The following is a 23,442-nucleotide window of genomic DNA, read 5'->3' on the forward strand; positions in this document are numbered from 1 at the left end:
AAAGCCTCATACTGTGGGGTCTTGCATGGATCCCATTTGTTGATGATAATTGCAAGTTCAGAGAGTTCATTTTTGATCATCCTTATTGTAAAGGATTTTGATCAAGTGGTTCCTCAGTTTCTTAGAAAGCGTGTTGCATAGAGGCTTGCTGTAGTCAGTGTAGTATGTTGATTGTAATGGGTTTTTCACTGTCAGTCCCTAGGGTACAATATGTACCCAAGGGACTGACTCTAGAGTATTTGAATTCGCCACCTCATTTGCATACTCTTAACAGTCTTTTTTATGTACTTGTGTCCTATTTGAAAATTAAGAATTTAAACAAATTCTGTCGTTAAAAACTGTGTTGTCCCTCATTCTCTGCAGCACAGACTTTTGCCACTTGAGCAGCTACAGAGCTAACTACAACAGCTGGCAGTAGATGCCTTTTGTCCCAACAGGGTTAGGGGTTACTGGAGCCATATGCTAGATACAGGGAATGCTCAGGAGTGGCTAGGGTGAAGAGAGATCTGGGCCATTTTGGGAATTTGAGGGAGTTCCTGACCCTTGTGGTGCCCCCAGAAGGGGATGGGCCCCAAAAGCGCACATGCCAGCATGGGAAAAGCCTGGTTCATGCTCTCACGCATCAGCTGCTGCAGAAGTGCCACATATTTCCAAGACAGGCTGTTGCTTTATGATTAAAAATTATTAGTTTAGTGTGGTGACAAAATTTTGCTGAGCCATGGAAGCAAGAGAAGGGAACTAGTGGTTTTCGCGTGCTTATAACTTTATCAAACCTCAGCAACTTCCTGGAACTAACAAATGGCACTTCCTAACATGAGGGCTTTCTTCCTGCAGAATTTCACAGACCTATTGCAAACAATGGCAGTGTTAGAGCTTCTTAAAAACAAAAATCACAAGCATCTTCTCATATAAAGTCTCAGAGGCGTAACTTCCCTCCCCCCAGAAAATATCCTGTAGCACCGTAAAGACTAAAAATGGCGGAAGAAGGGCAGAAGAAAGATGGCAGGGAGTCACCTGTCATTATATGGAATGGGTGCCATTCCTGTAAATATCAAAGGTGGGGAATTTCTGCAGGAAATGGCACCCAACCCACTTAATTTACTACTTACACATTCCACAGGTCCTATTAACAGGTGGCTCTCTGCTCCTTCTCACCCAGCTATATATATATTTTGCCCCAAATCTGATGAAGTGCATCTTACCCACAAAAGCTTATTACCTGTTAAATTGTTAGTCTTTAAGGTGCTACAGGGACTCTCTCTCTCTCTACCTATAGAAGTTCCTACAAAATCAAAGTGTGTCAATTAAGTGCACCAGCTGGATACCCACACTTCCTGGTTGGCTTTGAGACCAGCGTTATTGACATTACAGCTTTTTTTCTGGAATATTAAATAATCTGGTAAACTGGTTAGACTTAGGTCTGCCTGTGCATCTGAGCACATTGGGCAACAAGTGCTCGTCAGCGATTTCGGTCGGCTACAAATAATTCCGCCTCCTCCCATGATATACCAATGTTTAATAAGTCTTCCTTAAATGTGGTGTGCCAGGTCTTGAGTGGCCTGCCTCTCTTCCTTCTTCCCTCTGCCGGTATCCATCTCATTGCAGTCTTTGGGTGCAGTTGATCTGGCAGACGCAGAATGTGTCCAGTAAACCTCACTCTGCGCTCTGTCACGATATCCTGCAGTGCCCGTGACCCGCATCTTTGTAGTATCTCCTCATTGGTAACACGATCGCGGTAGGTGACACCCAGGATCTTTCGTAAGCAACGCTGGTGGAATACATTGAGCTTGCTTGCTACTCTTGACGTTATTTTCCACGTTTCGCTAGCGTAAATGGCGACTGGCATGATGATGGTGTTATACAGTTGAACTTTTGTTGCACTGTCGATGGTTGGTGCAGACCAAATTGGGTGCAGTCTTTAAAACACTACTGACGCCTTACCGAATATGCAGTTAACATCTGCCTCGACACCTCCGTCATTAGACAGAGTGCTGCCAAGATAGGTGAACCGCTGTACTACTTCTATGGGATGGCGTCCGACCACTAGTGGTGTGTTTGTCTGAGTGTTCCCAACCCGCATCAACTTTGTTTTATCACTGTTTATCCTCAACCCAATTTTGCCGACTTCTGCTTCCAAATTTGTTGTCGTGCCTTGCAAGCATTCACTTGTTTCTGCTAGCAGTGCAATATCATCTGCAAAGTCCAGATCCGTGAGTCGACGCTGATCTTGCCATGAGATACCTAGATGTGCGTCACTCATCGCCTTTCTCAAGATGAAGTCCACTGCCAGAAGGAACAAGAACGGAGACAGGATGCACCCTTGACGCACTCCAGAGTCGATGTTAAAGAAATCTGTCGTCCCATTATCGGTCCTCACGCAGCAACTAGAGTTTAGATAAAGATTTCGGAAGATGTTGACGTAGTGTTGTAGGATGCCATATGTTCGCACTATGTTCCATAATGATTCTCTATGAATGCTGTCAAACGCCTTTTTAAAGTTGATATAGTTAATTAACAGCAGCCATTGGAACTTGATACTTTGTTCAGTGATGTTGTGCAATGTGAAGATCTGTTCACTACACGATCGAATCCGGCTTGCTCTTCACGCAGTGTTTTATCGATCACGCTCTGCAACCTCCTGAGTAGGATGATGCAGAAGACCTTACCCGGGACAGAAAGGAGTGTGATACTTCTTCAACTGTTATGATCAGTGACATTCCCCTTCTTTGGTAACTTGACAATCGTTCCCTTCCTCCATTCGCCTGGGACGCACTCTGTTCTCCAACATTCATTCAACAGTCATGTCAGTTCCTGCACCACGGAGTTTCCACCATACTTCAATAGTTCAGCTGCAATTTGGTCTAGGCCAGCAGCCTTGTTGTTCTTTAGTGCCTTTATCGCTCTATGTGTTTCCTCAGTCGTGATCATGTCTAGGTCTACTTCCAGCTTGTCAGGGAGATTGAAGTTACTGAAGTCGTAGTTTGCGGTTGGGTTCAGTTGATTCAGTGTCTCTTTGAAGTGTTTTACCCAGCGCGCATCTTGCTCCTCTTTACTGAGTAAGATCTTCCCATTCTTGTCTTTGATGGGAGTGTTGCTATTGCTTCTTGCTCCTGTTAACTCCCGGACAATACGATATAGTATCTTGGTGTCCCATTTCTTCGCTGCCTCTTGTGCTTCAGCACCTTTACATTCTAACCATTCTTTCTTGTCAGCGTGACAGCTTTTCTTGACTCTACGATCCAGCAACTGGTACTTCACCATAGCTTCCGCTTTCTCACCTGATCTCTTTGCCTCTTCTTCATCCAGCATCATCATAAAAAAAAAAGAGTCGATACCTTCACACCGAGTTAATTTTGTTTGGTTGCACTTGATGTTTCTGTAGCAGTTGGTAGGTTTTATGGATCGAGTTGCTAGCCCAACGCCCAACCTTCCTCCTTTTTCATCCGGGCTTAGGACCGGCAATGGCGGAGTTGGTAAACTGGTGTTATTGCATAATTTCCTCCCAAAACCATGTAATTCCTGGACATAGCTTCCACATGTGCAAGAAAATTCCCCTTTTAGTGTACCCTCTCCAACAGATTTTAAACTGATGAAGGTTCAGTTAGAAACACAGGCTGATGTTACACAATATGTCACATAAAATGGTCACAGAATAGTCTGCAGTTGCAAAAGTTTCTGTAACTGCTCTGTGCAGATCACCCTGGGACTAGAATGCTCCAAAATGCCTTTTTAAAATCCAAGAATCAGCCCCAACCACTATCCTACTGCCTATTTCCAAAAGGAACATGTATCTGCCCTTGGCACAGAGGCCCATCTTGCTTTTATTTTTGATTATGCTACTTTAATAGAATCCTGTAGTCATATTTAGGATCATTATTGCTTTCCCATAAACTAGTCATTATGGTAGTACAGTGGAAAGGTGTCTTTAGTGTTGTATAGATGTTACTCAGTGTTGTACTGTTAATTGATTATGCAGCCAGAAGGGACCACTGTCAGCTAGCCAACTCCATCCTGTCAGTTTCACGGAGAACATAATCTTTACCTAAATGGGGTGCTTTGGGGCAGACCTAAGCCCTAGATCACTACTCCCTTACAGTCTGTAGAATCCAATGCCTTAATGTTTCTATGAGTATCAGAAACAGCTCCATGTTCTCTTTAAACAACACATCCCACTGGTCCATTGTCTTGTTCTATAATATGTCATCACAGAATCTTGGAAATTGTATGGAGATGCAGGGAGGCCGTGCTCCAGTACTACGTCTTTTGCAAGAAGTAGCAAGGATCTGTACTACAGTGCAGCAGAAAATACTATAAAAGGCAATAGCACTGAACACAGGGGTCTCCTCAGACAGTTAGTACAGGGGTTCCTCCTTTGTGTAAAGTACATTTGAACAAAAATCAACTTCCATTAAACACCTTGGCAGCAGGTTCAAAATGTCCCAGTCCCTGAGGTTTCTAGCACCATTTGGCTTAACCTTCAGTGAAAGGCAAATGATCTGCTGGTCTCCTGCACCTTCACATAATGAGGTTTCACTAGAGTTGGGTACAGTGCACATCAGTACTCTGTTCCTTTCCTTGTTCACAGCAAATTAGTGCTTGTACCTTATTTCCTGTGCTTCAAGAGGTGAATGAAAGTCCACAGCAAAACAGACATATACTGTCACGTTTTCCCGGAACTCCAGTTTTATCTTGTTAAGTGATTAGAGCCTTGAAGCCTGTGTGGAGCTAATCCTTTAAATGTGTTAAGGACAAACAAATGAGCACCCTGTGCCCCTGCCCCTAGCTCTCAGCATGGAGGCTGATGCCTGGAATGCACTCTTTCTATGAATGGTAATGACCAGGTCCAATTATTGGTGTCATTAGATGCTTTAAAACTGGTAACATGAAATGCTTTTTAGGCTTTGTGGGCCTGATCCTGCTGTTATACTGGTTTACACTAGTGTAACTCCATTAACATCAGTGGAGTTGCTCCTTATTCAACCAAGGCTCAAATTAGACACTCAATGGCTATGTCTACACGAGCCCCAAACTTCAAAATGGCCACGCAAATGGCCATTTCGAAGTTTACTAATGAAGTGCTGAAATGCATATTCAGCACTTCATTAGCATGCAGGCGGCTGCGGCACTTCGAAATTGACGCGCCTCGCCGCTGCGCGGCTTGTCCCGATGGGGCTCCTTTTCGAAAGGACCCCGCCTACTTCGAAGTCCCCTTATACCCATCAGCTCATGGGAACAAGGGGACTTCGAAGTAGGCGGGGTCCTTTCGAAAAGGAGCCCCGTTGGGATGAGATGCGCGGCGGCGGGGTGCATCAATTTTGAAGAGCTGCAGCCGCCCGCATGCTAATGAAGCGCTGAATATGCATTTCAGCGCTTCATTAGTAAACTTGGAAATGGCCATTTGCATGTCCATTTCGAAGTTTAGGGCTCGTGTAGACACGGCCAATATGTGCAACATAACTGCGTACTATATAATTGATTCTCTTTAATAACAGGTGCCTTAATGTCAGGATGGCCGCTTCGAACCTGGAGAACCAGTTGCACAGTGCCCAGAAGAATCTGTTGTTTCTCCAGCGGGAACATGCCAACACCCTTAAAGGTTTGCATGCTGAGATTCGACGACTGCAACAGCATTGCACAGGTAAATACATAAATACTGCTTGCAGTGTGGCTATGTATACTCAGCTTCACTCCCAAGTCCTCTCCTTCTTGAAGCCATTTGAAATAGTATTTCATAATAGTAAGCAAATACATGACCAACTGCACTTGCTTGGTAGTACATCGGCATTTTAGTAATCAAATAAAAACCTGCAGGTTCACTCTGCTTAGTGAAATCTCCATGAAACATATTTCTTATGTTCAGGAACTATGTTCATATCTGAGAACACAAACTATTGCCATAAGGAAAGGACAATTGTTAGAATAACTGAAGAGTGTTTTGTGAAGTATTTTCTCTCATATCTGTTTTGTGTTCATTGGCTTTCTTGCTAAAATGTTAATCTGATCTGGATACGCTGCTTGAAAGTAGAAAGGTTCTGCTGTAATTTATTATTGAAAATAATGTACAATAGAAAATCAGTTATGAAGTGTCCAGTCAACCACATGCCTCATTGTGTACTTCCTGTTTCAAGTCAGGAAGCAGCAGAGACCAAAAACAAACAAACAAACGCAATACAGTACACAACTCAAAGCAGCATTTTTCTTCTGCATAGTACAGCTTCAGAGCTTAGCTAAATCAATGTTCAGTTATAGTCCCTTGAAAGAAGTTCTGTTCAGTGTTACAAGCAACCACCCTTCCTGAGGGTTTGTATCTCTGAGATACCACTGTATTGCTGTTTAAGGGCTTAGAAGAATGTTTTTACTGCAAAATATGCATGTATGGCTGAGTAAAACCATAACTTGCACTCAGGTCTAATGTCTTAGTGAAAACTGACTTTTGATTTAGATCACTCTCACATTTCTACTGGCTCCATTTAATATGAACTACTGTACAAATATCAATTTAAGCTTAGGAAATTTATTAGGTCCTACCTACTGTGTATTCCCAACCAATGCAGGATTTTCCCCTGTGGTATATTATTCCAATATTTGTCCAGTCAACAGCTTTTGAGAGAATTTCATAGTAGATAAACAGCACTCTCAACTAACTAGCATCTGCTCTGCTGCCAGTTGCCTGGCCAGGGCCGACTGATGGAGTGGGGCTGGCTGCTGCATGAGTATCTGGAAAATTATCCAGTAACCCCTATTCCCCAGGATTGCCAGATACTCAAGTGTCTACTGTGTTAATGTACAGTGTGTATTGGCCTCAAGCAAAATAACCTATTCAACTAATTAATGGTAAAAATTACTAATAAATGGAAAATTAGACAGAATGGATTTTACTCTTCACTTTCAGTCATGGGAATCCTTTTAAGTATTTACATAATAAACATGTCAGAACACTTAACTCAATCATGTGCAGCTGCAGGGTACAGTGGTAGTTCGGGAAGCATTTTCTCTAGCTTTAAGGCACTGACTTTTTTAATCTATTGAAGCAGCTTTTGCTACTCTAAGCATCTGTAAATGCAAAATAGTTCTAGACCCTTTGCAGAGGTACTCTCTTTAATCATATGTAATGTCCAAAAATATGTTTCTGCTTATAGATTTGACTTATGAGCTGACTCTGAAAAGTTCAGACCTGGCAGGTAAGAAATGCAATGCATGTAATGCTTTTAATGTTCCTGTTAACATCTTCTGGTGTGTATGTGAGTGAGAGAGGTAGGCACCCTTTTTTTATTTCAACAACGTTAGTGTATACTCATACTTCTCACTTAGAATGTATAGTGCCTTCCAACCAAGGATCCCAAAATGCTTTGTTACTTGTGAAGCTTAATTTATGAATGCTTGGGTGGTATTTGTATCCCAGGGTCACAAAATAAGCTGATGGAAGCACCAGGAATGGACCCAGAGGTGCTGACTGCCATGTCTGTGCTTTAACCACTAGACCCTCATTTCCCTTTACTCAGTGCAAGTCAGAAGCTATAAATGGTCTCACTCTGCCCATAAATCACATTCTTGAAAGTTTGCAAATACTGTAGCTTCATAACAGATCTTGAGAAAACTGGCAAGCATTTCAGATGGGCTATGCTCCAGTTGTTGATACTTAAGAGCATAATGCTTGCTTGAGATGACCCTTAGGGTAAGTCTGTATGAGAGAAATAAGTCAATTTCAGATACACAGTTCTAGCAACAGCATTTGCGTAGCTAGAATATACGTATCAGAATCTGCTTACTTCCCCACTGAAGTCTGAGCCTTTATAATCTCACATCAGTATCCCTTATTCCGCGTGATGGGGTGTAATACAAGGGTTGATGGTCGAGCCCAGAGAAATTGATTTTGCTGCATCTTGACCAGACGCAGAAAATCAGACTCTGGAAGATTGACCAGCAGTGCGTATAGACAAGCCATTAGACTTGGAAAAGGTACAAACATTTACACCGCACAACATACCTTCGTGTTAAATATTGTTGATGGTACCTATCTAACAGAAGGAGAAGGTGAAGTATGAAGAGATTGTGCTTTACCCAAGCTGTCACATTATGTCAGTGAGGCAGCCAGGAATAGTGCCCAAGAATTATAACATTCATCACTATTTACTCACCATAACAGTTATGCATTTTCTAATATGGTACAGCCAGAATATTCTCCTTGCCATTTCAATGAGGTTTTGTTACTCCCGGCAGCCCAGCCGGGTTTGAAAAATGACTCCAATTTGGGGAAAACAAACAGTCCTGTAGCACCTTAAAGATTAACAGATTTATTTATTAGATAAATAGCGGCTTGTTTTTTATGAAGCTACAGGCTGACATGGCTACCCCTCTTATCAGCAACTAAGATTTACTGATCTCTGGCTATTTTTATTCCTACTTTCCTAGAACAATCTTCATTTTTATTTCAACTTGTTACCATCAACTGGGTGCTCCAGCCCCCATCCTAAACTGCTGAATGTAGTATTGCTCTTGTATCTAATTTTTTTGTTTAAACTATGAAGTGGTCAGTGTATTTTCAGAAGTTAGCCTTTGGAATAGTCTTACCTTCTGAGAATTAACTTTAAAGAAAGGAGTTGCATTGCTGGTTTTTACCTTGCGGGTATAATTAGCTTGAAACTACATTTTCTGTTCTTTTAGAAAATGGTAATTCAAGAAGCGATGAACTCAAAAGAAAATGTGAAGCACTTGAAGCTCAGCTGAAAGTCAAAGAGGCTGAAAATAATGAATTATTAAAGGAACTGGAACAAAAAACTGCAATGATAATGGTGCTGGAAAACACCATCAAAGAAAGAGAAAAGAAGTATTTAGAAGAGTTAAAAATGAAAAGCCATAAGCTAAATATGCTGTCAAGTGAACTGGAGCAGCGAGCAAGCACTATTGCATATCTAACATCACAACTGCATGCTACCAAGAAAAAGCTTATGAGTTCAAGTGGGACTTCTGATGCGACCCCATCTGGAAGTCCAGTGCTGTCCAACTACAAGCCAGCCCCTCCCAAAGATAAGCTACCTGAGACTCCACGACGCAGAATGAAAAAGAGTCTATCAACACCACTAAACCCAGAGTTTGAAGAGGCCTATAGATTAGGATCGGATAGCCGAAAGCTGCTGTTGCGAGAGCCTGTTGATGCTATGCCTGATCCCACTCCATTTTTACTGGCCAGGGAAACTGCAGAGATCCACCTTATCAAAGAAAGGCCATTAGTTATTCCACCCATTGCTTCCGAACGCACATCAGGTGAATCTCACAGTCCAGCAAAAGAGAAGCCACACAAGGCACATATTGGTGTGGCTCATCGAATTCACCATGTAACAACATCCCAGCCTCCACCAGAGGTTGAAACATTAGCAGTGGATCAGGTGAATGCAAGTAAAGTGGTCCGAAAGCATTCAGAGACAGACAGAACTGTTTAAGTGAAAATGTGATGCTCTATTATTCTGTTGCTTTTTATGCACTGTGATCAAATAGGATAAATTTCATCTGCAGTAAAGTTTCTTTTAATGCTCTATGCATGCCAAATTTTTTCCAGATCTGTCATTAATAGATTATCCTACTTCAATGCAACACAAATGAGATTCTCTGTCCATATTGCAAAGTATATAATTACTAAAAGCTGTGGCCAAACCTAGGTGTACCTGACTGCTTGCTTCTAAGTACTACTCAATTTACTATAACTGCATATGTGGACAAAAGCACACGCTACAGTCTACATTATTAATTAACATTAATGAAAAAAGATACTAATTATAAAGCTCCAGCAAAATGTATTCGCTGTTCATGCTTAAAATGTCAATGTTCCTTTGACGTCTTGATGGTGTGTATGTAGCACTTCATACACAGACTCTCCTGTTCACGACAAAGCCCTTCTCATGGCAGCATTGAAAATAATGAAGATGTACATGTGTTAAAATAATCTCATATGAGAGAAATTTTCAGGTGGTCCTCATCAAACTGAGTTCATATTTTTTGTTACATTTCTTGCCATTTTTACAAAATTCCCAACAAACTTTATTTTATTATTCCTGTATTTTGATTGGGTCCTTTTCTTAATTCTTTTTAACAGTATCAAATGGTCATAACTATATAACTGACTGGATGGGTGTGCAGGCAGGAAAGCGCTGATTGAAAAACTATTGTGTGTCTTCCTGGCGTGTACAAATACTGTCCTAATGGAAAGCAGGCTCCTGTTTTGGTGTTTAAGAATTAAATGGTTTATATTAATCTTACACTAATTAATACTTTGCACTATGTTGCCTTTTAAACAAGGCTCTTGAAGCGCCTTACTAAGGTGTACAAACAATACACTGCACAAGGGGTGCACTATTGAAATGCTTGTTTTTATACTTAGCCTGTACTGTATATTGTATGACAGCATAAAAACCATCAGACCTAACTAATGAGTTATTTGGTTTTGTTTTAAGTTTGAAACAACTTTACGAAGCTAGCCTATGTTCATGCTGTTCTGAGGTGCGCTCATGGAAGGATGCAAAACACTGGTCAAAGCAACCCATTCCCAACATTTCAAGTGGTTTGGAGAATTCCATTACTACTAATGTAAATTATTAGCAAAGTACAAATTCTCTGTGGTTTTCAATAAGGGGTATTATAGTTCAAAGGAGAAATTAGTTACTGAGGTTTGAGACAAAGAGGGGAATGTTTTCCTTTAACCCACAATTTTAAAATCTGGTTTGGTTTAGTGACCTCTAATAGCAAATAAACATTTATCCTTAAATCCCCTCAATCCAGATGTTTGGCAGATGGCCCTAGTTTACAGTTCTATAGCACACTTCACCCGTACATCTCAAGGTACTTTACAGCAGTGGCTAAATTTCATATTTTAACTTGTGTCTTTGACATGACTTACCCAAGTGCCACAGGACTTCTCCAAGTGACCACTGAAAGTCAGTGCTAGAGAACCTGGCTTTCCTTGGAGCAGTGTCATGCTGGCATTCCAAGGAGGGGAGGATGTTATCCTTCACTTCTCCTGTGCTCCCAAGCAATATGCGTGCTTCATCTCTCCCCATAAGATACCAGTCTCTCTCTCTCTCTCCCTCCTCCTTTCCTTCCCCACCCTCAAACAAACACACTTGAGTAAGCATATTCCTGTAACTGCTAAATTTCTGGCCACTAGCATCCACACTCGTGCTATGACTCTGCTGTTATGCGTAGGAAATAGAAGTGAGTAAATAATGAGGCCAAAATGTTTCTAGGTTCATGTTGTCTAAGCTACTACTAAAATAAACAATTTCTTAGAGGTTGGACATTAGATCCTTAGAGTTAGGTCATCAGCTAGTGCTCAGGACAATATACCTAATTCTCTCATCCGTGCCTGAGTCTGACATTTACAGAAAGAAAATCAAAACCCATCAGTGGTATGACTGAACAACCCTGCTTTTTTTTTTTGCTCTCTCAGCATGGAAAGAATTGCTGCTATAGAAAGACAATAGCAGGGATGTGGAACTGAAAAAAGGTTGTCATACCAGCCAATCACAGTATTCAGATTTTGTTTTAAAAGACAAACATCTTTATTTTCCAAAGGCATAGAAAATACAAATTGAAATAAATGGCTAGAATCTGATTTTAAGTATACTGACAGAAAGTTAACAAACCACATGGCTCCTTTGTATTTAGTAACTTGTAACCGCCAACTCAGGAAAAACTGCCGCAAATACTCACTCATTTTTGAAAATGTCTCTGGGCCAGTTTAAAAATTCCCTTTAAAACAGGGCACAAAAAATTTGATCCAGTACTTCTTGGGTATATTTGACTTCATAAATTATTCTCAGTTTAGCCCCCCCCCTCCCCGCTCCCCCAATGGCCTTTGGGTCTGGAAAGGTTTAGTCTGAGTTTAAAGTGAGACAGACCCCTTGCAGTACCCAATGGGAAATATGCTTGGTGGTTGCAAGATCAGCTTCAAATACTAAGCCAATGCCCATGGCATTTCTTCTTGTGGAGGTTGTGTACACAGGTGTCCGGAATGTGTTCTAAAAGCAAGAGAAAGGCAGCTATTATTTGAACTACAGCAGGCATATAACAGACACCCTAAATAAGGATCCCTAACAAGGATTAGGGTTCGTAGGATTGAGCCCTTTGGTAAAGCTGATTAAGAAACTTGCTTTCACTATTAGAATCCTGAATCTATGCTAGCAAGCCTGTGTTAGGTTAAATCAGTGACTGGGACAGAAAAGGGGCTAGCGCTGTAGCAGCGTCCCCAATTTTCATGTCCTACAATTGGCTTAATGCGCTAAAACTAAATGTGCCATGAACTGATACCAACTAACAGCAGAGAAATCTAATTTAGGGAGCCAAAAATGATGCCTCGGCTAGCTCAGCTGCATTCAGCTCCAAAGCAGTTGTGGTGGTTAAACCAATCACAGCTGAATGTGCGCTGCCTGTAGTAAAGTGAGTCTGTCAGGCTAGCTGTGAGGGAAGGTAGGCATCCATACCTGTAGTTTGAGCCGATGTGCTTCAATGGGAATTATCTTTAGAATGGGTAAATCTACCACCAAGACTTTGGGCTTGCTCCTGGCAAGGCAGCAGTTTTCAATGTCCCAGTCTGCACCTTCTAGATAGAGACCAGAAACAAAGCAGCCTGCAAGGAGGAGACAAGCAATGTGTTGCTGAAGGGCTCCATGTGAGAAGAGTCTTTTTTAAAAGCACATTCCCTTTGGACTAGCAAGCCCTTGGTACTATGTTTGCATCAGACCTCAGTGCACTAAAATACTATGATGCCTTGGTTTACTTCTTGTGACTCAGGCACAAGCCAATTCGTTAGGCTAAAAATTAAAAATATTGTCAATTATGCTAGCTAGCCTACAAAGGGCCTCAAGGCATAAACCAGCTCTGAATGCCTGGGGCATGTTATCACTTGGCACCCAACACCTTTGGCCCATTTGCAAATTACACTTGAACTGCTGTAATCTGGGCGTTCCTAATCCAGGAACACCCCTGCAAAGTAGCTCAGCATGCTGTTCCCTCCAGCTGGGGAATGACCGGGCAATGAAGCACAGGGCTGAAGGAATTCCCCCACCTCCACCTGCTCCTTTAGTGGTAAGTGAGGTAGAGCCACATGTGTGCCCCCCCGCCCCCTCCGAGCAGGGTGCCAGGTAAGCACCCTCCCCCCCTCCCCCCCCCCACACTCCACCTCCAGCCCTCCCTGCCTTCCAGACCCTGCAGTACCAGCACCTGTCATTATGCCAACCATCCCTGCCCAGAACAGTCCATAATCCAGCACAGGCTGTTGCTCAAAGCTGCTGAACTAAAGCAGTTTGTGTACTTCCATGGGACATAATGGGCAGCTGGACTGGACTGATACAGCACTTCCTATGGCTTTGGTGAATTACTACATCAGGAATTAGAGTGACAAAAGTGACACTTTTTAAAGAAAACTAGGTTTCCACAGTTTGTCACTAGCTAACCTGTTCAAAGGGGGTTAGCTGAAGTAATAGCCTCTTAGCAGTACTGTGAATTGGTATTTTACAGATGAGGAACCTACAGTAGTTTCTTATAGATAACCCTAACAGGAAAGGGCCCCCAGCAATGTGCCAATAAGCCTTTCCATCCATGTGTGGAAAAAAAAATTTCAGTGTGCACAGAGGTATGGCTGAATGGGCACCACCCCCAGAAACACAAAGCTGGCTGTGGGTGCTCTGAGTGGACAGCTCAGCTGCCCGGGAGCACTGGTGCGCAAGAGTTGCGATACTCTTTGGTCTACCCCTTCAGAGTTATTTTCCAAAAGCATGTAAGGGCCCAGATTTTGGCATCAATAGTTTTCACTGACACCCCCCTCCCCGGGGGGTCACCTGCTGCCTGAATGCATTTGGTGCCTAAGCTTTTCCTGTACAAGACCCTAAGTGCCAAGGTTTTTAGCCTGGTGCATAAGCATTGCAATATCCCTCTAGGCCTCCACATGCCTAAGCCCCAGCCACTGCGCATGCCAACAGGGCCTGAGCTAGGCAAGTGCAGAGCCCATGCAACTCCACAGACCATGGGGGGGGGCACTTCCTGAAATGCAATTATTAGGTGACAAAAGTCAAGTCTACCTGACTTCAAGTCATAGGTGTCCTGTACTGCCCCCACGCCCACCCAGCCAGAAGAAGGGTGCTGCCCAGCGATCCACCACCTCAGAGGAGGGCCCTAACAGCTGAACTAGTTTCCCCTCAGGCTCAGTGCCCAATACCATTCCAAGGGGTATAACTAATGGGCCAGAGAGCCTGAGAATGCCTGTAGTCAGGTAGGTGGAGCACACACCTGAAAAACCCAGGAGCTAGTCCTTAGTGCCAATAATGTGCTAATTAGTTATGTAACATGCAACTGCTTCAACATCTGCAATGGTGGCAACTCCCCACATCTGACTATTCAGTGATTATTGAACTCACCTCTGGCAGGAGGAGGGGGGGGGGGGCCAGCTTCTGGTCAAATCAGGCAGCATGGGAGGGACTTGAACTCAGGGTCTCCCACACCTTAGCTGAGCCCCCTCACTAGTGGGCTAAAAGCTAGGAGGCTGCTCTTCCACCTCTATTTCTTTAGCTTTGGCACCTGACACCAGAAAAGGTTTCAGCTGCAGAGCTGAATGCTCACCATTTCTTTGCAACCTGGTCTTAGACCTGGAGCCCAGTCCACACCCTTCTCCTCCTCAGATGCCCCTGGCTAGCTCCAGCAGCTCTCCTTAAGGTACTGGCGAATTTGTGAATTCCAGTCTTAGGCCTCTCTCTTCCCCCACTGAGTGTACAGGGAGCTTGGGCACCAAACGCAGGCTTTGTGAAGGAACATAAACATTGGATGTGCAACATCAGTCCCTTTTCAGGGTGGGCTACACTAGAAAATTAGCCCCACCCAGCACTGTCCCGCAGAGGCGTGAACAATCCACACCCTGGACCAACACCCACATGCAGACACTGTGAGGTTCGTGGAAGAACTCATCCATTGTACTAGCACCTGCTTCTCAGAGAGGTGTAGGCATAGCTGTGCTGCCGGAGGACTTGGAGGGAGCCTAACTCCCATGCCTGCTGAATACCTTGGCCTGAGTTCCTTCTGCTGAATGGCCATGTGCGACAGAGACAAGTTCTTGACTGCAAAGGCACCATTTAAAACAGACCGACACTAGACCTTTTGAAACCGGCCATTGTGTTTGCAGACTAATTAACGGCCTCTTACTCAAACTGCACATTGGAAAGTGCTACCTTGCCCAGGGCGCTCAGTGACTTCCTCTGCTGTACCGTAGCGGGTCACTTGTGTGTACAGGGTGGAGCGATCCAGGGGCCAGCCATTTTTCCTACAGGTGGCTTGAACAAGCGCTGTGAGATAAGACTCTGGAATATGTAGTCCTGAGAGCCACATAACACTTGGTTCACCCTCATTAACCTGGAATCAATCACACACGAGAACACATTCAGTTCTGACCTGCTTTGTCACAGGAGGAAATGGCCAGCTCCCCATTCAGATTTAGTGCTAAGCACCTGCAGATCTCACAGCCTTTAAGTGGAAGCTGCAGGTGCTAAGCACTCTAAAGACTGGCCCATAAAGCTTATTTGAGTAGCTATAGGGGCTCGTCTGCATACTTGGCTCAATCTAATTCTTGACCTTCCCCCCCACCCCTCCACTCTCTGATTTGCTCACCTTGATTATCTTTTTCTGATTTGTCCTCCTTGCTTCCTGTTTTTGGTTCTCCGTGCCTTAAATATTGAGTCTGTTCGGGTCTGGCTATGGTCTGAAGAAGTGGGTCTGTCCCATGAAAGCTCACCTAATAAACCATTTTGCTAGTCTTTAAAGTGCTACTTGACTGCTTTTTGTTTTGACAGTGTATAGACTAGCACGGCTTCCTCTCTGTTAGTACTTGCAGTGAGTAGGTAATGCTCTATATGGGGACACCACTGTAACTGACTCGGCTTGTTTCAAAGAGCTTTTAGTTACAGCGTTTTGTGTTAGGAGTTGGAACCTAGTGATTGTAATTTGAGTAGTAAATAGAGCAAACAGAAGAGACGGTTTCGCTGTTCTCTTACTCACCCAGGACGTGTACTGGTTATACCTATTCCGAAAGTAAATCATCCAGTTCCCAAGTGTTTTTAGTGTGTCTGGGGCCAGCCTTCTCCAGATGCTGGGGATGTGGCCATTAAAGAGAGCCCGAGCCACATCATCCAGTTCGCTGCTCATTCCAACTTCCCCCGCCAAGGCCTGGGGAGAGCATTACAGAGACAGAATTTAGGAATTTCAAAGCCCAGCAGCCTGAATTCAGGAGGATTCCCTTTGGAATGCAGTAGCCTTACTCTTTGTAGCTCAGCCAGTGACCTGGACATACGAACAATCAGTTTATTAAAACGTTCCAATTCCTGCAATAGCACAACTGTTGTAGGCGAAATTTCCATTCCGAAAGTCTTTCTCATCTGGTCCAGATCAAATACTTGAGGCAGCTTGTTTTCTATGTCCTTGGCAATGTGGCCAATATATTCATCTCGACTAATTCCACTACCAGATTCCCCTGTAATGAAAACAGTTAAATAACTTTTGTATTTTCTATTAGTCTCAATTCAGTATCATGTGATTGCAAACTTCTCCTGCAGATTTTTAATGCTAGTGGATTCTGATTCATCTCCCACAACAACTTGCATATGGGCACACTCCTGTGTCCACATGTAGCCATGCAAACACAATAGGCTGCCTAGGTGGAAGATGGTACAAGGCCAAAGTCCTAAGCATTTGTTATTTATGTTTGAAAGCACTGGCTTTTAGGTGGCAGAATCATACCTGTCTGAGGTTGCAGCTCAAGAAGATGAGACCACATATCTCGAGCAGCCTGGGTATAGTATCCAATTTCAGCATTGGGATGAAGACCAAACACCTCTGGGGTATTGGCAAGTGGCAGAGACTCTAGCTCCTCTATAACACCAAAATATGTGAGACTCAGCAAAATGACGTGTGTGCAGTTACAGCTGCCAGATCTACTCCAGCAAAAGGTGGTTAATGTTAAAAAGTGAAGAAAGTACAGGTTGCATCTCCCTGGTCTGGCACCCTTCAGACCTGACCAGTCCTGAACGAGGGAATGTGAGGGACCATGGGAGTCCCCTGCCTCTGACCCCCAGCCTGCCAATCCCCTCTACCTCCAGACCCTGGTGTGCCCCTTGCTGCCAGCCCTGACCTGTCTGTTACCAGCCCCAGCCCCTGGACCTTGCTAAGCTAACATCATCCCTGACTGCTGGTCCTGTGGTTGCCAGCTACAGTCTTGGCCAGGCTGCTGAACACAGCCCTGGCGCAGGCCCAGGCCCCACTGACACTAGCTACCCACACCTGGGCTGCTGGCTGGGCTGCCAACACCTTCCCTGCAAATGCTGGCCCCAGGGACAAAAGCCTTGCTGGGCTTCCCATGCACAGGGCTGCCAGCGCCGTTTCACCATGCTCCCACCCTGCAGGGCTCCCAGCTACTGGCCCTCCACTCACTAGCCTCCCAGCCTGGGGCTTTCTGGTCCAGGACGAAGTCGTGCTAGACCACAGATGGTGCCGGACTAGAAATCCCAGTTTTGGGATGTGCAACCTGTCTTCCAGTTGTAAACCAAAGATTTTATAAAAAGAAGTATTATGAGCTGACCACTAGACTCTCACAGAACTGCACATCTGGACACGTTAACCAGTGGAACAAAACCATTTCAATCAGTGCACACACAATGGGTGGCTGAAGTTTGCTACACCCCTTCTGTAACAATAAAGAAAAGAATACTGCAGGTAGAGTTTTTAAATCCTAACTCAGATGGAATAAAATGCATTTCTTACCAACAAAGTCATCCTTTATGTTCCCTGCTGGGATTTTATAATCAACGTCGTCATTTTTATAAAAATGGAAAGGTTGGAATGTGTCAAATATGAAATCCCCTAAATACTCATCCATATATGTGGTCAGAATGCGACGATCAAAGCTGTCAATTGCACGACCACCATACATGACCTAGAAATCAGAAAACCTAAGTTACGTAACATGCTTATTTGCAACAAGTAGATTTTACAACTTTTGAAACTGTCCAAGTGTGCTGATGCCTCCTGCCCAGCCAAGAGGCACCTTGTGCTTCCACAGCTGGGGAAGGCTAGAGACAACTGCCAGACTGTGAGGACCATAAGTTGCTCCTGTCAAGCTTGATTTATACAGAGACCACCAAGGGCTCACCAACGTAAACAATCCCATTTCCTCAGCAGCTGGACTAAATCATGCCTAGTGGGTAGTGAGAGCTCCAAAATGAGGCAATGTTACAGGAGCTTTGTGAATGTAATATTGACAGACCTGAAGCGTCAGCTGGTGGGACTGAACGGGGGACTTTTGGTGAAAAAGGCATGAGAAAAGCCGATTGTCCCGTAGCTGAGGCTGTGGAGCAGGATGGGCAATCAGAGGTCCGTCGGCTGAGTGTGGTTTGTCAGGGCTAGCCCTTGGCAGGCCGCCAGCCACTTTGTTTACCTACACATCTGTATGTACAGCTGCTCACAGTCCTCATTGGCCATGGATCACCATTCCTGGCCAATGGGAGCTGCAAGCAGCAGTACCTGCAGATGCACAGGTAAATAAAGCACCAGCAACCCACCAGGAGCTAACCCTGCCAAATCACATCCAGGTTATTGCCCACCCCACTGTAGAGCAAACTCGCTCATCTTTCTCTCTCTCAGTTACATGCTGTCCCCAGCTGAGGAAGCACATCCTAAGCTACAGAGACCTCCCAGGTGTTCATCCCAGACGAGCCCTCACTTGTAACACCAATGGACCCCTCGACGGCAGGTGAGATTGAACCTGGGAGCTAATGGCATGATCTCAGTGCCTCTGGGTAACACAAATAGCCCTTTGTATAGTTCACACTCCAGCACTGGCCTATTGTAAGGATAATTCTTTTCAGCTGCTCTGTACAGTGCTTTCCACTCGTCAAAGGATCCTAACAGCTTTCTGATCAAGAATTAATTAAGCATCCTAGCTTCTCCGTGTCCCTATTTCATTGAGGCAGAGGCTAAGTGACTTACTCAGGGCCATACAGCAGTTTCTTGGAAGAGCCAGGAGAGACCCTTACCCCACTTTGCTCAACGATACGATAGCTCATAAGTGCTGTCCTTCTTTACATGATTTCTCTTTACCATCAGAGCTACTTAACAGCCAGATTAGGACATGCATTTACCTCTCCAATGAGATATTTGAGACTGCCCCATGGGATTTTGTCATCATTTTGCTGGTAGGCTTTGGTCAAGTACGTATTCAGGATTTCCATGCACACCTAATAAGAATTATTACAACAGGTTGTATGAGAAGAGTCACAAATCAGTTATACGAGGATACCAACTTATTTAGTCTTTCCAAAATTCTAATTTGTACATCAATTATTATGTTTTCCTCAAAAGCAAATCAAAAGTGAGTCTCACAACAGACAGGTGGGGGTGGGGGAGAATGGATCAGGAATCTGGCTTGTTATTCTCAGCACTCCTGGTACAGGTTAAAAGTAACTTTACAGAGTCATGGGTCCACAGTGCCTGTGATGCCAGGGAACAGAGGAACACTCTTACTGTAAAAAGGAGGATGGACAGACAGACAGTACATTTGCAGAGGTAACCTGTGCAAACTCAAGACAAGGGCTATTAGCATTAACGAACCAGGAAGTCAGATTCATTAAAATCATATGGTACATTCCAGCCAATCTTCCCAAACTTCCGTCTCTCCTGAACCACTGCATGGAAAAATGCTAAGACATAGACCAGTGATTTAAAGGCACTATGTGGACATTGCTCAAGGAACTCATGGGGAATTTTGAAGTAGGTGGCTCTCATATTCAGTTTCAGCCCATTTGGTGGTTCTGTTACAACCTAGCAAAAGAAAAAAAAAGTGTCAATTATTTTACAAACTACTAAATAAACTTATGCACTTTACACTTTTGGTCTACCTTTCAGGTTAAAAATATAAAGAGCAGCTGTATACTAGCTCACAAACAATAATAATACTTTATTAGGTATTCTTAATTAATTTGGAAATCAAATTCAACTATTGTGAATATTACATATTAATTATTTTTGCCTTACATCATCCTTATGAGAAAGGTAAAGACCATTAGCCCTGTTTTGGGATGGTGAAACTGAATCACAGACAGCTTCTTAGCTTGATTTTCAAAATGTCACAAAAGCCCTGATTTGTTTTACAACTCTCCCGGCTGTGCTCACAGAGTGGGCATTTGCAGTCTTAAATGGAAGATATACATATAACTATTTATTTTTCAGCTCTGGGATGAAGCACTGCCAATGGTGAATGTTTTAAAGATGTCACTGATAGACTAGCATTAATATCTGAATAAAGGACAGTGGCTTAAGTGTCCCTAGGTTGTGCTAACCCCGTCAGATAAAGTGATTATTGTCACAGCAATGATTTATAACCACAGAAATAGTCACCACAAAAAGAACATTAGCACAGCACTCTGGCTTGCCATTTATAAATAATAAGCTCCTCTTGCTGGAGATAAATGCTTCATGCTTATGTAGCAGCCGGAAACAATTGTCCTATCAGGACGTCTGCCCTATTGACTCTGTTAAGCAGCAAGACAGAGACCTCAGTTCTATATGTTCAGCATCAGAGAACTGACAGGATGTATTTCTCTGAACCTGGGTTTTCTAATCCACTCATCACCATGGTGTTTGGGTCCAAAGGGCATTTATGAGGGCCTTCACTTCTACTGACAGGGACTGATAACTAAATATGTGTCTAAAAGTAGCATCAGGTACATAGTTCTCTTAAGCTTCTTTCACATCAGTGAAAACTCACCATCTGGACAACCAGAGGCTGAAAATAGGATCTTGCTCACCAAGAAAAAATCCTGCATGTTGTATGTGGGCCAAACTCCCACCAAAGTCAATCAGTTTTGCCAGAATAAGGCCATGTTGATAGTACCAAGTTTTGTCGCCAAAAACTGCCTTTTAGCTATAAAATGGTGAGAGCTTACACATTGCAAGCGACTATTATAAGGAAAAATGCTCAGCTTAAGTGAACAACTTCCATCCTTATGAGAGACTTTTTCCTTTTCCCCTCCTTTTATGTTCGACAAAGAGCCAGTATAGACACTCCTGTTCATTTTGTCAACAGAACTGGCCTCCGGCAATATCCCACAATGCCTTATCCTGAGGGCTCTGCTCAGTGTTTTGACCTCTACTGCCCAGCAAGCATATGCCCCTCCCCTTTCAAAGCTCTGAGAAGTATCTGACAGCTGAATGAGGTGCTCCCTTGGGGAACACACAAAGAGCAAATCAACGGAGTGCTCCTGTTCTGCTCTGCACTAGGAATGCAGAAGCAGACCGACAGCTGCTGCTGTAGCGTGGGGGGACAGATTGCTGTCCTGCTTTGATATTCCTCAGCACAGAGCGCTCAGAGCACCACTCATGATGCTGGCCCTGGGAGCTGAGAGGGCTGTGGGAAAACTTGGAGGGATCCCAAGACATGCTGGGATCAGTTCTGCCCTCCCACAACATTGTATTGTGGGATACATACCCAGAGTGCATTGCTCACACCATCAATGATGGTGCCCCCAGTGTGAACAAGTATGAGCAAGTGTGAACTCCTTCTGGCAATTTTTGTTTTGTCAACTTTTAGGTGTTGGCGTAAGTTTTGTTGACAAAAGTTGGTAATGTAGGCAAGGCCTGAGAGTGGCATGCTATGCCTTCTGCTAGTGTTTTAGCCTTGTACTGTACCTTTAAAGACTTCTGAAGTATTCCAATGGGAAATCCCTGGATAGGGTCAGTTGTGAGCCACAGCCGGAAGTCTGGATGAGTCTTTGTAATTCTCTCCAATGCTTTCTCCAAATCAATCAGCCATTTCACCAAAAGATGACAGTTCTGCAACATTAACCACTGTCCGCGAGCCACAGCATTTTCCAGCAACTGCAGTGCAACCTGTATTAGTGAGATAGAAACATCCACCAATCAGTAAAGGTTGATTTGACCCTGAAAGAGCAGGGGTTCTGAATGGTTTAGTGCCATGGTGTCCAACACGCCAGCCACTAGCCACATGTGGCTATTTGGTGAGATGAGTGTTGCTAATTGTCTTGAACAATAACTATATTTTCAGAATAATGTGGGTAGCTCACTATAGCACTAGCCACTAGAACTGGTTGGACACCACAGGTTTATTCATCCATCTGTTTCCTCATAGCAAGAAAACAGAGCATCTTCTTTCTTCCTTTTGCAGCAGAATTCTCTTGGCACTCTCTGGAGGAAAACAAAAATGTCCACTTACGCCATCATCCCATTTGTCAGCACCTCCCAGGAATACCTTGTGCTGGCAGAGGTGCTCTTCTATTTCATTAATTGATTTACAAATAAAAACCACACAAAGCTTTTAAACCCTTGAAAAGGTAACAAAGTAAGCTTGGGTCATTAGAGTGGGGTTTTCAAGAGAACTTAGCATTGGTCTATCTTAGCTCTCACTGACGCCAATGGGAGTTTAGCCACGGATTTCAAAGTACAGCAGAGTAGCTCAATGCTGAGTGCACTTGAAAATCCCCCAGCCATGGGAGAACAGGGAAGCAAGAAAGGTACAAAGAGACCACAGATCAGTGTCTTTTTGCTTCCAAATGCCAATATGCAATGATGACCTTCCCTACATTTATAAGAAGAGATGATGAGCCAAGGACGCTGCCTAAGATCTGATGGCCTGCATAGCTGCATCTTTCCACCCTCAACAGTTGTTTTGCTGCTAGTGAGAAAGCAAATCTGAACCTATTCTTAATCACACAGCAAATCAGAAAACCAGATCAATGCTTGCTCTCATTTTAAAGAAAGCATGGTAATCTGTATAGCATTTCCCATCCAGATCGCTTTGTTTTTAGTACGGAGAGTAAGGCTTTCCTCAAAGCAGGGAGTTGTTGGAACTTATGCATGGACAGTTCCCCAGTGCCAGGAATGAGATCTATAGTCATCACTAAATACCGCATTGAAGGAAGCACACCACATGCTGCCATTAAACTGTACTTCAGCACAACAAAGTTACCTTTTCTTGTCCTTGTCCCATGGCAAGGAACTTGAGTCGATTTCCTCCAAAACCTGTTCGATCAGCCAGTTTCATGAGGTCACTGGCAGGGTCAGAGCCAGGACTTAGGATAAAAACAATGGGTGAATTAGGTGTGCTCTGCTCAAAGATCGCTTCAAAGCTGATTACTGGAGGCTGAACATATCTTGGAGGGAAGAACAAAAATGGCTGCACTAATTCACACAAAATATTTGGAATTACAACATTCTAAAATATGTTTTCATTCTGAAATAAAATGAAAAGCCAAAATTTTGTACGGGATAAACCATTTGAAAAAATTTTCTATTGGACCTATGAAATGTTTCATTTTGAGACTGTCAAGCCAATATAAAATAATATGATATGGAATATTATAGAAAGACTTATATGTTATATTAATTTTAATGTAAGTAAAA

The 23,442-nt window shown here is 43.5% G+C and overlaps 2 protein-coding genes across 2 annotated transcripts in view; one reads left to right on the forward strand and one right to left on the reverse strand.

Annotated features, from left to right (window-relative positions):
* Positions 1-10,408, forward strand: part of CCDC92 (coiled-coil domain containing 92) — a 29,498-nt gene extending 19,090 nt beyond the window's left edge. The window contains exons 2-4 of the mRNA XM_075012715.1: positions 5,493-5,638; positions 7,140-7,181; positions 8,665-10,408. Of these exons, the coding sequence (XP_074868816.1) occupies positions 5,509-5,638; positions 7,140-7,181; positions 8,665-9,440 (948 nt within the window). The 5' untranslated portion in view covers positions 5,493-5,508 and the 3' untranslated portion in view covers positions 9,441-10,408. The remainder of the gene's footprint in view (positions 1-5,492; positions 5,639-7,139; positions 7,182-8,664) is intronic.
* A 1,135-nt stretch (positions 10,409-11,543) lies between these two features.
* Positions 11,544-23,442, reverse strand: part of DNAH10 (dynein axonemal heavy chain 10) — a 91,121-nt gene continuing 79,222 nt past the window's right edge. Inside the window, exons 63-73 of the mRNA XM_075012391.1 lie at positions 23,009-23,192; positions 21,712-21,912; positions 19,636-19,845; positions 19,167-19,262; positions 17,791-17,962; positions 16,771-16,902; positions 16,293-16,504; positions 16,033-16,200; positions 15,210-15,390; positions 12,474-12,619; positions 11,544-12,011 (exon numbers count right to left, since the gene is read on the reverse strand). Of these exons, the coding sequence (XP_074868492.1) occupies positions 11,865-12,011; positions 12,474-12,619; positions 15,210-15,390; positions 16,033-16,200; positions 16,293-16,504; positions 16,771-16,902; positions 17,791-17,962; positions 19,167-19,262; positions 19,636-19,845; positions 21,712-21,912; positions 23,009-23,192 (1,849 nt within the window). The 3' untranslated portion in view covers positions 11,544-11,864. The remainder of the gene's footprint in view (positions 12,012-12,473; positions 12,620-15,209; positions 15,391-16,032; positions 16,201-16,292; positions 16,505-16,770; positions 16,903-17,790; positions 17,963-19,166; positions 19,263-19,635; positions 19,846-21,711; positions 21,913-23,008; positions 23,193-23,442) is intronic.

The sequence above is a fragment of the Carettochelys insculpta genome, chromosome 18 (genome assembly GCF_033958435.1).
Source record: "Carettochelys insculpta isolate YL-2023 chromosome 18, ASM3395843v1, whole genome shotgun sequence".
NCBI lineage: Eukaryota > Metazoa > Chordata > Testudines > Carettochelyidae > Carettochelys > Carettochelys insculpta.